The 13462-nt window shown below is 42.7% G+C and overlaps 1 protein-coding gene across 1 annotated transcript in view; it reads right to left on the bottom strand.

Annotated features, from left to right (window-relative positions):
* Nucleotides 1-12676, bottom strand: part of nsg2 (neuronal vesicle trafficking associated 2) — a 36659-nt gene extending 23983 nt beyond the window's left edge. The window contains exons 1-3 of the mRNA XM_041952965.1: nt 12551-12676; nt 11979-12152; nt 1226-1336 (exon numbers count right to left, since the gene is read on the bottom strand). Of these exons, the coding sequence (XP_041808899.1) occupies nt 1226-1336; nt 11979-12107 (240 nt within the window). The 5' untranslated portion in view covers nt 12108-12152; nt 12551-12676. The remainder of the gene's footprint in view (nt 1-1225; nt 1337-11978; nt 12153-12550) is intronic.
* Between the last annotated feature and the right edge of the window lie 786 nt (nt 12677-13462).

Raw genomic sequence — 13462 nt, 5'->3', positions numbered from 1 at the left:
GAACGAGACAATGTGTTCATGTACCATAACCAAACATGTACCAAACATAGACAGCAACCATGGCTTGCAATGATTATGCTCAGCGCAATTTGCGCTGAACAGTGCAGTTTTGGCGAGATCCTGGATTGAGAGACGTGGGCAACGTGGTCTGTGCAGCCTACAGAGGGAACCGAAGGTGAGTGAGTTTTGTTCAGCGAAGGTTACCTCAGGTTACTGGTATGTCTTCCTCTGACGACACACAGGTGACATCATCAGTCGCTAATGTAAATATCAAACGTGTTGTGTGTGTGTTTGTATCAATAGTCGGACCAATCACAACACGGAAGAGTGGCAGCATACAAATATAATTACACCTCTAAAAGTAGGCTTCAATAATACTCATCAGACAGTTGGTTCAACCTAAAGTGGCGCCTCTCATTGAGCAGATAACCAATCATGCCTTCATATAATGTGGTGCCGCTTGGGGCCACCTTCTCTAGCACGACTCGGGGCAGCAACCAGACCTGAAGTCTTAAGATGATAATCTTTATGCATCACTCTCTATGTAATTTGGGACAGACCCAGTACAACTTGGTCCGATCAGTTGTAATGTGTGGCGAGGGGTCAGACCATACCTAAGGGTCACTTGATAAATCTGAGGGGTCATGAGAGTTCTGCTACACAAATGTGTTTTCATTTCTTTAAGTGCAGCTCTCGACTGAACCTGCTTGCATGTATGTGTGTGAGAGGTGTAGAGGAGAAACTGCCTGATGTTCATGTCTGCATGATACGATCGTATTATCAATTCTTCCATTTGTTTGCCTGCAACTCTGCCTGCATCTCTATGTTTTTGCATAGCAAGCTGTCAGAGTCAATTGCAGGTGTATTTCTAAGCCAAACTGGCAGTTCAACCTGGTCACACTGATTTCATTTTGGTAAGCCGAGGGGGAAATGTCAGATGAATAAATATCCTGCTTCTAATTAGAGCCAAATATTTCCTCAACCCACACACAGGAAATGCTCCACTTGGACTGCCGTTTTACTTTTGAACCACAGATCAAATACAGTATGTTTTCTTTAGGAAAGTGCAACTTTTTACCTCTCCCAGTACCGAAACTAAAGGTGTCAAGTTCCAAGCTGATACTAGTGCTGAATGAATTTAAATGACAGAGAAGAAACAGAAATAAAGTCAGGATCAGTGCTGATCCAGCGTATTGGATCAGTTGTTTTCATCACAAATTCTTACCTTAAGTCTCTCAGACACCCCATCAGTGAAGCTGATGGTGAACTCCTCCACCTTGGGAACCTTCAGCCTCTTCTTCTCTGTCTGGTACTCCGTGCGAGTTTTCACCACCACCTGGAGGACAGAGAAGCCAATAAAGCAATTATATACTGGGGGGATGCTGAAGAAAAACACACCTCACAACAACAGACAACAATGCTAGAGATGCAGAAAACAAGATGCTGATGCACATCGATGATAAAACACACACATGCTCTCCTTTACTGCACCATGAGCTCAGAGAAAATCTCTGCATGTCTTCTGAGGTATCTGACAGCAATATAGACACACAGGCTTCTTTAGTGCAATAGGTTTATATTTGCAGATACTCCACTGTGCATTTCTTTTTAAAAATATGGAACAAAAATGTGTTTACTGCTTCCTCTAAAAATTTGATATGCGCAGCCAATGAGATCCTGAGCCATCTGGGATACTGACAGCACATGAGGAGGTCAGCCATCTCTCCACAGTATTATATTCTGATAAAGCAGAAAGGCCATAAAAAAGTAATTTTGAAAAGAAAGGTTGAGATGAGACCTCAATACACCAAGGTGTAAGTAAGGATAGAGGGATAGAGGAAAATGCAGGTTTCTATTGGATACTGAGTCTGAAATAACATGCACAGATATAAGAGCACTGAATTCATGGGCTCCCCTTTTATTCTGGCATGGGATCAAACAAAGATAAATCACACCCAACAGCCAACACAGCTAGAAACCTTCCTGCAGGAAACACCGGTCCCGGGCATCTGTTAGAGCTCAACTGTAAGTTAATAAGGTCTGGTGCCCAGAATCCAAGACCCCCAATCTGAAGGGAAAACACTGTGCTTTGTGCCGGCAGCTGGATGGAAAAACAGAGGCAGGGCAGCGCAGCTCTGCCCCAGTACTGTCAGTCTAATACTCCTCAAGCAAACAGGTTTGGAGGGCTAAGAGGAACACGGGGAAAAGAGACAGTGAGACTCCCAAACTCTTACAGTTGTCTACTGTTTACTTTCAGTTGTGTATTGGTAGAAAAGCTGTAGGTGGGGAAGGTGGATGGAATATTGCCGATAGTCAATGATTGTTCCCTAACCTTTATGAAGTAGTATTTCTAACCCAAACTATAATCTTTCCCTTAACATCACCATATGATTTTTGTGCATAAAACCTAACCAAACCTCAACCATAATGTTGTCAGATCATACAGTGGATCTATTTTTCCAACAGTAGTTTTTAAGGGTTTTGGAAGGAATGGAAAAATGCTTCTATATGTGGATCCGGGTGGCAGCGACGTCACCACAGTGAAGTCTCCAGATGAGCCAACATGTTGCAAACATGCCAGCAGTTTAGCCAAATTACCTAAACAGAATGTTTTGAAAGTAAAAAACAAAAAAATGTCGATAATAATCCGTCCTGTTTGCACAACGATGGTTCATTCCTTGGGTCAAAGTTGGCCAGGAGGTGGATCTGCAAACTGCAACGCAATAAATGAGATTATCCTTTTTCCTTACACACACTAGTTCTGCTGCAATGGGCAAGTCTGTAAACACATGTTGTATGAAAATAAAGCGAAGTCCTGTTTAGCACATGACAGAGTGATGAACGTCAGCTAGCGTGTTGCACAGCAGAACTACTCATTCACTTCAACAAGAGAATAAACTAACCAGGAGCTTTTCCATAGCTATCACGTCTAATATTAAATATGCCACTGACTTCACTGACAATCCACATTAAAAACCCTAAAAAAACTTTATTAGCATGTCTTCTCATCTTTAGCATCATCTCCTCTTTCGTGGCACTGACTTAGCTGAACAAACGAATAGTTTTTACCAGGTCTCACCTCATCACTGCGCAGAGAAAGTGTCCCCGCTGCTTTGTGCATTCGCTGTATATCAATGTGCAGCAGAGGACGGGGCAGACGCAGAGAAACGTGTACGAATGACAAGGCAGAGGAGCGGCAGGACGGACAGAAAGAGAACAATGTCTCCGTGTCCTTGTGGCTAATTGTGCCGCTTCTGAGCTGCTCTCCGACACTTTGAGACAAAGCCAGAAACCGCTGTGCACACAAACTGGCTCCACTATCTGAATAACAACACTGTCACTCGGCTGCAGAAAGCTCTTATCTAAGAGGTGGAGGCCGCAGTTGCTGTACAGACTACAGTGCATTTGATTGGACCCCTGAGGCTCCGGAGCCCCGTGGCGTGCGGCGCGGCAACGCCCGACGTCAGGCTTGTCACAGTCGTAACTAATGTCTTAATTTTGCCTCAACTTTCTCATTCTCTGACTCATTTCACAATAACGTGCTGAGGGGCCTCTCGGTTCGAACACAGCAGCGCTTTATGTTGCTTCATTACTCTCACCCCTCCTGCACCGCCCGCTCCTTTATTTCATATTACCCGATGAAGTGGCGATCAATCAACATTGCCTCATTTGCACAGCCCCTTAGCTATCAGCAGCTCATACAAAATCTACTAAACAAACTGCCACCTTCTCTGATTAGACAGGTCCACATAATTTCTGGGAACCCATTAATACATGAACAATTAAATGTTGTTTAAAAAGCTTGATGTAAAAAAAAAAAAAAAACAACCTATAAATGATGCAGCCATGAACAGACGTGACAGAATCAATGAAAATATAATTACAGCTTGCTTTCTTATTATTCCACAGGGGTGGAATAACAATCTTTTTTCACTCGTGATTTCTCATGAGAATCTATTAATGTTTATTTAAGTGCACATGTGTTGTTGTTTTTTTTTTTTGCCACATCGCTTGAAATGCGGTATAGACAGTCACGGTCCCCTGGGGGATAAATCCAAGCTAATTTGGTGTGAGTGGTTGACATTTCTGGTTTTAAGTTGAATATCTTACTGACTATCAAGCGCATTACCATGAAATTTTGCGCAGACATTCCTAATTCCCAGTAGATCCTCACAGAACCAAGAGCCCAGTGACGTTGGTGATCCCCTGACTTTGCCTCCGGCACCACCAGCAGATTGACAGTGTTGGCTCAGAGTGACTCTTGGCAACTATTAGAAGGATCGTCATGAAAATTGGCACAGACGTTCATGTCCCCCACAGGATGAATTGTGTCAGACTTTGTAATAAAGCCGGCGATTTGTGATTGTGATTTCATAATTAGACCACCAGTTCCAAATGGCGCTTAAATGTCCTCTAGAACAACGAGCAGCTATCTGATTTGCTGTTGGGGAAAGCTTATCTCTTAAATGCCATGAGCAAAGGGCAAAAGCATTAACGTTTATTGTGATTTCATCTATTACAATGAGAAACAGCACCTGCACTTGTCAATCCAAAGAAAGGGGGATCACCTAAGAAGTGGGATAGCGTTTAATATGTCAAACATCCTATAATTACACAGCTGTACTCCATTGACAAGTCCCTTATTTTGTCAAGATTTGTACCCTTTTTTCTTCAAGCTTCCCCAAAACTCCAGCGTTTCGACACGTTTTCCCAAAGCCCCTTTTGTGAACTTACTGTGTCTTCGTGGTGTCAGTAGAAATATGTTAAACCATTATTACTTTTGCAGAATATCAGCGTTGTTAACACCATTTTACCCAAACCTCAGTTTTGTTTCCGGCTTCTGTACCCGAACCCGACGCACCAGATGGTTTGTTACACAGAACCATCTGGGAAGTCCAACATGGACACCGTTTGGAAAAAGGCAGACACTTTCAAAAAATACTTGGCAGGTGATTGGATGAACCATCTGTTATCACCGTCCATCAAGCCTAACATGAACCAATCAGATCAACAAACCATATAACCAAGTTTTCTATTGGTACCTGATTGATACATCAAAAGTAGATTGCTATGAAGTGTTACCATGAGCTGTAATAAATTTGGTGATCCCCTGGCACACATTTCAACTCTTATCCACCTTGCAATTTATTTTCCGTTAACACGAGCGTAACAGCCTCCTATCATGACTTTAGACTTGTTCTAATTTAAATCTCTTCAGTTATACTGTGACCTTTTAATCAGTCAATAAGACTGACAGGGATTTCTACATCAGTAACAGGAAGCTAAATGATTCCAGCGCGTACACAAACACAACCACTGCTGCGATTTCCTGTGAGAATCTATACACAGATATTCAATTAGTCGTGTGTGTTTTATCCAAACGTCTTTATTCACTGTGACCTTTTAATATCTCCGTGACTGACACAGAGTCACTCTCAGAGCCGTAATCGAGCTCGGCCGTTTATTTCCGTGTGGTGAAACGACTGCCGCCACACAAACTGGCGCTGGGTGTTTTTGAAGTCAGCAGTCAGGTTTTGGTATATGTTCTGTTTTATTTAAAAGCACTTCAGAGCTTTTTAAGGTGTCGCTTTCATATTTGAGTGAACGAACGAGACTTTGAATGGAACACGCAGAAGTACAGAAAAGTACATTTCAGAAAAGACAGTTTTAGTTCGTCAACTCAGCCAGCCTCGCTGTCTCTCTCTCTGTCTCAGTATTTTTTTAGATTTGATATTCCCTGTGGAAAAGCTGTCAAAACTTTTCATTTCTCGCCGCCTTTCTCAGTATGTTATTCCTCAGACCTGTTATCACTCTGATTGCTGTTTCATTTTTCATCCCCAAAGACTGAGCTGCGGGAGAATCGCTCTTTGGTGAAGTTTCAGTGTCAAAGGCAGTCGCAGACATTTTTTTTGACATGTTTGATTCTAGTCTTTCCTTGTGAATAAAACAGTGAATGAAATCCACATAAAAACGCGGGGGGGATCCATCCTCGTGGCAGCTCTATTTGTACTACATGAGTCCTACCAGGATGAAGCGACGATCAAAGGTGATTAATGTTAATATCAACTCTTTATTTTCATTTGGTTGATTTGAATTAGACAACCCTGCAGACACAAAATGAAAAGTGATTCTGAAGCAAGATATGCACTGCTTGGAAATTTATATTTAATGATTGATTGATTCTGAATTTGATGCAGCATTTCAAACAAGTTGGGACAGGAGCAACAAATGACTGGGAAAGTTGTGGAACGTTCCAAAAAACACCTGTTTGGATCATTCCACATGTTGATTGGTAACAGGTGATAGTATCATGATTGGGTATGAAAGGAGCATCCTGGAAAGGCTCAGTCGTTCACAAGCGAGGATGGAGCGAGGTTCACCACTTTGTAAACGCATGATTGGATAAATGATGTTACTAAATGGGCTCAGGAACACTTTGTGAAACCGGCCTCCAAGTGGCTCTAAGAGTATGAATTATACAGTATAGCTTTTTATTACATTTCATTTAAATACAAAATGTATAAATGTTGCCGTCGTAGTTCTTTCAAATTTATGGAGAGAATGCTTAATTTAGCTGGAAACTCATTTCCATGCATGATGCAGTATTTGTTATTTAAACTGACTTATTACTTATTTGATCAAACTTTAACTTTGAAAATCCACTTTAATTAACCATGATAATTAGAGCTGAAACGATTAATCAATCAGCAGAAAATTATTCAGCCACTATATTGGTATTTGTTTAAGTCACTATTCAAGCGTTCCAACACTGTCTGAATCCAGCTAGTCACTCCAGTGTGACGCTCGGCTGCATTCCTCTCTTTTATGTGACACCACCTTGGGATCCTTGATGTATATTTTTTACCATTTTCTGTCATTTCCAGGGCCAAACAACTGGCCGCAAATAAAGAATGTCCAATGTCGGCCTGCCATAAGGTTCGATTTGGCCCAACAGATGTTTCTAGCAAAAGCCATTAAAAATCAATTAAAAAAGATTATAATACAAATTGGCATTCATGCTGTTTTATTTTGTGTGAGGAAAAATTAAATATGTAAGATCCCTAATTATTATTATTTTTTATTTTTTCATAATCTGAGCAGGGCAGGCAGGGTAACACACTGCACAGGAAGTCAGTCAATTAAGGGAACTTGCGATCCTAGTGCCATTTTATGTATTGGCAATACAACAGGTGTTTGCTTTTGGCCCTCCAAGGGAAAAGGTTTGGGCAACCCTTGATATAAAGTGTAGATTTGATGATTAAATATCAAATGTAAGATGAAAATGGATTGCATATAAAAATAACCCTTTGAAAATTGACACCCCAGGGCTAACAGGCTCAGTGTAACCAGTGTGCAGGCTCTTCTTCATAAACAACTTGGTATTGACTCATCATTATAACACATTTATTCGCCTTCAGAGGTCACAGCTACTCACACAGCCTCTGTGCACAGCCAGGCAGATAAATCAGAAAACAGGTTATGTATAGTTGGCGATCATTTGTCAAATTAAACTTAGATCACAGGTAGTCGTGAGGCCTCCCAGTCGTCACAGAAGAACTCAATCATCGATCCATGGCTGCTTTAACATGCTGACTGAGGACTCCTGCTCCCAGGAATTCCTCCTTAATTCACGAGTAAAGACTGAATGAGACTTAAAAAGCTCCTCCACAGGAGCTGAGGAGAGGAACAAGAAAAGGATGAGGGTGCGTAAGGAGACGTGTTGGACAGGTGTCGTAGCCTTTGATGCAGGTCTTCGTACCTGAGCTTTGATCACAGAGAAACAACAAACGGGAAGAAAAGATCCGTCTGTGTTTCTGTCTGAGTCACACTGTCTGCTCACCCTCCTCTGGTTGTTGTTTTTTCAAACTACCAGCAATCCAATCAAGATATTGGTGACCCTGCGGTGGCTGTGACGCGTCCCTGCCTCGATGGAATCAAATCTAATACCCCTCTAATGCCTCAGTCTCTGTTGACCACAGCAGCATTGTTATGTGTGCGTTGCCTGTATGTGTGTGTGTGCGTGTGTTCGTACGTGCATGAACTTTACTGTGACTGCACCCCGCCCCTGCAAATATCCCTGGGTAACCCTGCAATCGGGGAGGTCGCGCAGTCATCAGGCAGGATCAGGGCGAAAACAGCTGGGGTCGGCTTTGTAAAGCTGCTCAGGACCGCGCCGCTGATCCGGGGCGCCAGTCAGGTCAGGTGACCCAATAAACCTTGCTTTTAGCTTTAAACGACACGGAGAGCAAAACTGCTCTCAGATCAGATTCTGAAAGGCTGATGAAAGCTGATTAACAGCGAACTCCTTCTGGGCGGGGCGGGTGGCAAAAACAACAACCTTAAACTGAGCGAGATTATAGAGATTTTCATCACAAAGGTATTATTGGTGTACCATATTTTTAGGCTTAGAGATAGATATCCACACAAAGGTATGGCCTCCTGCAACACGGCCTGTCCTTAAAGCTAAAGTAACTGAAGTTTTTAAAAAGCAATTTTTCAAATGACAGTGTGAAAACAATGTGACAACAATGACAATTATCGCCTGATTCTGCAGCCCATCTCGGCTTTAAGGAGCTTTACAGTGAGCTTTGGCTCATTTTTCGGCTCTCCGAGTGCAACCTCACTGATCTGGTTCACTCTCACAGCCCTCATGGCGTCGTTTTCACCTACAGCAGGCAGCCGTTTTCAGCAAGAAAGCTCTAAAAAAAATCTACTGTACAGCACCACACAGCTCAGCACCACACAGCGGACAAAGACAGTACGAGACAGCGAACATAGAGGGACATTTAGCAGCTGAAGAGACAGATATTTCAATCAGGAGCCGGTAGAGACCAAAAACAGAGCTAAAAGAGAGAGAATATTCGCCATTTAATCACCCAATATATTGGCCAATGTTGACATGTTCATATATTTTCACACACATCCATGTCAAGTGTAGTAAATGTATAGATTTCAATTGTAAAAAACAAATAAAAGCAATAATTAAGGCATTACAAAAATGTTTATGTTATGGGTTGTGTAGAGAAAATTAACATCTATAGCTATAGTGAAGACACTACAGTTGCTTCTTTATAAATAAGCAGCAGTTTGCTTAACTTTAAAGCAGAATTATGAAGCATGACTGAAAACTACAGCTCCATGGCACTTTTAAAGGACAGGAGCGTGCGATCGTACAGCGCAGGATAAAGTACGCCGTGCAGAATTTCCATTAAATGAACTGTGATAGCCATCATCAACACTTCCCACGCTCTGACATCTAATTACAGATTTCATTATTATTTCTCGTGGCCTCTCTTGTGTTCATGCATCACTTGCCAGGAAGACAAATTCTCACACTTACAGCTGGAGACACATTCAAAGATTTAGCGGCAAATTGACCTTTAAAACTCCCACACTGTCCCATGTAAAAACAAATGGACCCATCTACATTTGCATAATGATATATATATTAAAAAAAGATATTTTTGCTTAATGCCTCTAAGTGTGCACAACTTAAACCATCTTACGTTGCGGCTGAACTAACAATTTCTCAGCGCTGCGTGCAAGTGAGCAGCATGCAAAATCTGCATCAGCTGTCAGCCGGTGTACCCGAAAGCAACGAGCAACAGCGATCTCCCGAGGCGTGTAAAAATTCACTGAGAGTCGACCAAACAGCAGCTTTCTTCTCTGACCTCCTCTCCTTTCAAATGTCAGCTACAATAACTCACCGGCCAGGTTATTCTCTCTGTCCCTCTAATCTGTTGAGGTGATCAGCAAACCCACTTGACCAATCACACCGTGTGATGCCGACGCGTGTGTGTGCGTGCTACAATCATAACACAACAGCAGCTTTGACCACAGTGTGCAGCCATGTCCTCGGGCCTACTGGGACTGACTGAATCGGCGCAGAATGACTGACAGCTCTATGTCATGTTCGGTCACATGCACACGCTCCTGCATAACGCACGCAAGCCCTGTTGTGAATGAAAGTGCACGCATGCCCCCCTGTGTGTTCTGCTGTGTGTGAGCGATGCTGTGAATGGCAAGTCTCTCCAGTTAGCAGGTATATGAAATGGAAAGAGATTGTGCCTCACTCAGCAGAATGCACAGCGAGGGATCAGGCTGCGTTGTGCGTTTCCGTCTGCTGCAGCGCATATGGACGCTCATTTTTGTAACCCATCGACAATAAAACAGCTTGAGAAGATTCATCCCAAAATGAGACATCCATCATGTGAGTCATGTGACACCTGCTCTTAATTATTAATGATTATATCATTAAATGGCATACAGTAAATTGATTCATACTTTGCAAAGGCCAGACACAGTCCATCAGTTCTTGCACCTTGGACACAATAATAGGCCCCAAACAACGGCATTTTTACATCCTTCATGTGATTGTATTCCTGTTTTCATGGATCAGAGGGCTGGGATTTGTTTAAACACAAATTCATGTAGTAGTAGTGTTGCAATTCATGCAATTTTTCATTGGAAAAATACGCTTATTCTTGCTGAGAGGTAGACGAAGAGACTGATACCATTCATGTCTGCACAGTGAAAGGAGCGGTTAGCTTAGCATAACGGCTGGAAGCCAAGAGAAACAGCTAGTCCACTTTCCGGCACCTCTGATGTTACATCTGTTTGTTTAATCTACAAAGTGTGAAAACAAAGTTTTCTGGTTTCACAGGCAGTTCTGTGCTGTTTCGTGGCAGTAACTTCCTGGAGGTTTGTGATAATTACAATCGTAATTATTGAGGTTTAGAGGTGCTGGTGCTAGCTATTTCAACCTGCTGTGCGCTAACATAGCCGCCAGCTGCTTGTAGCCTTACTGTGTGAGATTGGTGGCTTTCTGGCTCTCAAAAAGAAAGCAAACATAATTGGCAAAATTATTTTTTAAAAATACCCTCCCAATCCAGGAACCGGAATCAGAGAATTTTGGGCATTTTTGCTTGGAAAATAGTCCAAATATTCAATTAATTGGCTAATAATTTCATCACTATTGTTGCAGCTTTGTTCATGCGTCCTTGTGTAGGATGATGATGTCATTAGTTTTCCAGGAAGTTAACAGTCTCTGTTTCATGCTACAGATACCAAATGTCAGCTCTCAGGTTATCACCGTATACTTGATCCTGTGTGGACATGAAGAGCTTTTCCCATGATATTAGATAGAGGGCTGATTGTTAACCAGGTCAGGCTAATTGCGAGGGTAAAGCTGTTTAACAGTATTCCTGTTTAAAATAGACCTGATTGTCCTGTCAGACTCCAGTCAGGCACAGTATATGTTCTAATAATGTTGTATGACAGTAATCCTTCATGCTTACTCACTGGTGCAATGATTTTCTGATGTAGTTTGTCTTTCATCTCAGAGCTCTGCAATAAGTCATTGATCAGTAGCTCAGGACAGAAGTTTGGATTCACAGAGCTGCAAAATGAAATCATCACACAGTAGCTGCCGTGCCTCAATCGATGCGTACCAAAGCTCTCATATGTGCAAGGAGCGTCTATGAGCTTGCCTATTGTCTAATTCCATTAATTTTCATAATATGCAATCAGTGCAGCTCTCTGTCCCGACCCCATAGAAGCACCAATCAGCTCTCCATGTTGCACTGCCACCATGGTAACTGGATTAACGAGCGGCGGTGCAGTTACTATGGGATGTCGAGATGATAAATGACAGTCTGTCTGGCACCAAATCTGTATCCTAATCTCAGCTGGAAAACAAAGGACATGGCTGGGAGACAGCTGAGACGAATGAACGTGTGAATGAATGAAAGGGCATGTGTGTGTGTTGGTGTGTGTGTGTGGAAATGTGTGTGTTGGGAGGTTTATTCAGCACATGAGGGTTTGAGGACAACGTAGGTCAACAGCATTGGGTTAACAGAAACAGAAGGAGATTCAGGAAAGCAGATAGACGGCCAAACAAGCAGGACAACTCTCTCCTTGACACACACACACACACACACACACAGGCACAAACACACACCCGGGCTGCAGTCTCTCACCTTGTCCGGTGCTTGGCTCTGGAGGCTGCCAACATCCAGCGGAGTGATGAGGGGCACATTCTGAAAGCCGTCCTCCACGCTCACAGGTTTGGCCCCTTTGTCTTGAAGATTACTCCCTAGTTTCACCATCTTTCACCGCCCTTATATATTCCCTTATTTCCCTGAAGACTGCTCCTGAATAGAGGAGGTGTTGGAAAAGGATGGTTTTTACCTCACAGCGTTTCAGCTCAATGAAACCTGCCAGACCGTTTGATGAGGAGGATTAAGTATTGATGATTTTAACTTGATTGTAGCCTTAAAGTACACCATAAATATAAATGCATGTTATATGATGACTTTTTCTTGAGAGATATGAGAATTAAAACCGCTTGTAATCAATTAGTGAATGCTAAACAAAGCAAAACACTCATAAAAAGCTCATCTTATCTGCAATATGAACGAAATTCGGGTTCTATTTAGAGGAAACCAAAGAAGAATAAAACAAAGCGGCCAATGGCATCATCCCCTCTCCATCACAAAAAACACACAACACACATGTAAGCCCGAGAAAAGCAGTGGAAGCAGCTACTTACAGCTGATCGTCCTCGTCCGTCCGCTCCCTCTGTGCTGCGGCAGCGTCTGTGTGCGGACAGAGGCGGAGGGAAGCGCAGATGAGGAGCAGGTGAGGCTGGAGGCTGCGCTGCGGTGTCGCTGCTGCTGATGCTGCGGGAAAGCGACGCTGCACCGCCGGAGACGAACTGGATGTCTGGCGGCAGGTTTTCCTACCAGCAGGCAGCCCAACCCCCTAATCCAAACACAGCCTCTTCTCCAGCGCTCTGCTGCACCCAGCCGCTGGAGCTGCCACTAGGGGGATTTTTTTTCTCCTTTTGGGAGTCTCGTTTGTTTGGCCAAAGTGGAAGCCGAATTAATGTTGCCTTTCATGGCTGCTTGTAAACACGAAATCCGAGCCGAGAAGGTGGAAGCACATCATGCGTGCATCTGAACTTAAAATTACTTAAAATTATTTATGTGAAGGTAAATCACAGCTAAGCTCCCGCTGCAAGAGCATTTTTTTTATCCTTCTTCTGTTTTTATAAATTGTCTTGTCGTGGGTGACTATGCATGCAACCAAAATAAAAATAGGTAATGGCAAACTTCAGCAGAATTCTTACAAAATGACATTAAACTACTTTATCTCTGAACGATTAGATCAATGATTCAAAATCAATCATTTGCGCTTCCTAAATGTCACATCCCAACAGAATATCCACACTTTGCCTGTAAATTTGAAGGGGAGGAAAAATTGGGATATTAGTGAGAAGTCAACATTTCCTACAGTACTTGAAAGCAGCACAAACAATGTGTCAGCCAAATTGGAGCTTTTTGTCGTACAGCGCCATCTGGCGGTTTAATTACTGACACACAGTCGGATTTGAGAGCACTGGCAATAACACGAGTGTCAGTGTGTGAAAGCACTTAAAATAGAGATGCTAAGATGTTTACGT

Source organism: Chelmon rostratus, chromosome 14 (genome assembly GCF_017976325.1).
Source record: "Chelmon rostratus isolate fCheRos1 chromosome 14, fCheRos1.pri, whole genome shotgun sequence".
Taxonomy (NCBI): Eukaryota; Metazoa; Chordata; class Actinopteri; order Chaetodontiformes; family Chaetodontidae; genus Chelmon; species Chelmon rostratus.
This window is presented reverse-complemented; position numbering and strand designations above follow the sequence as displayed.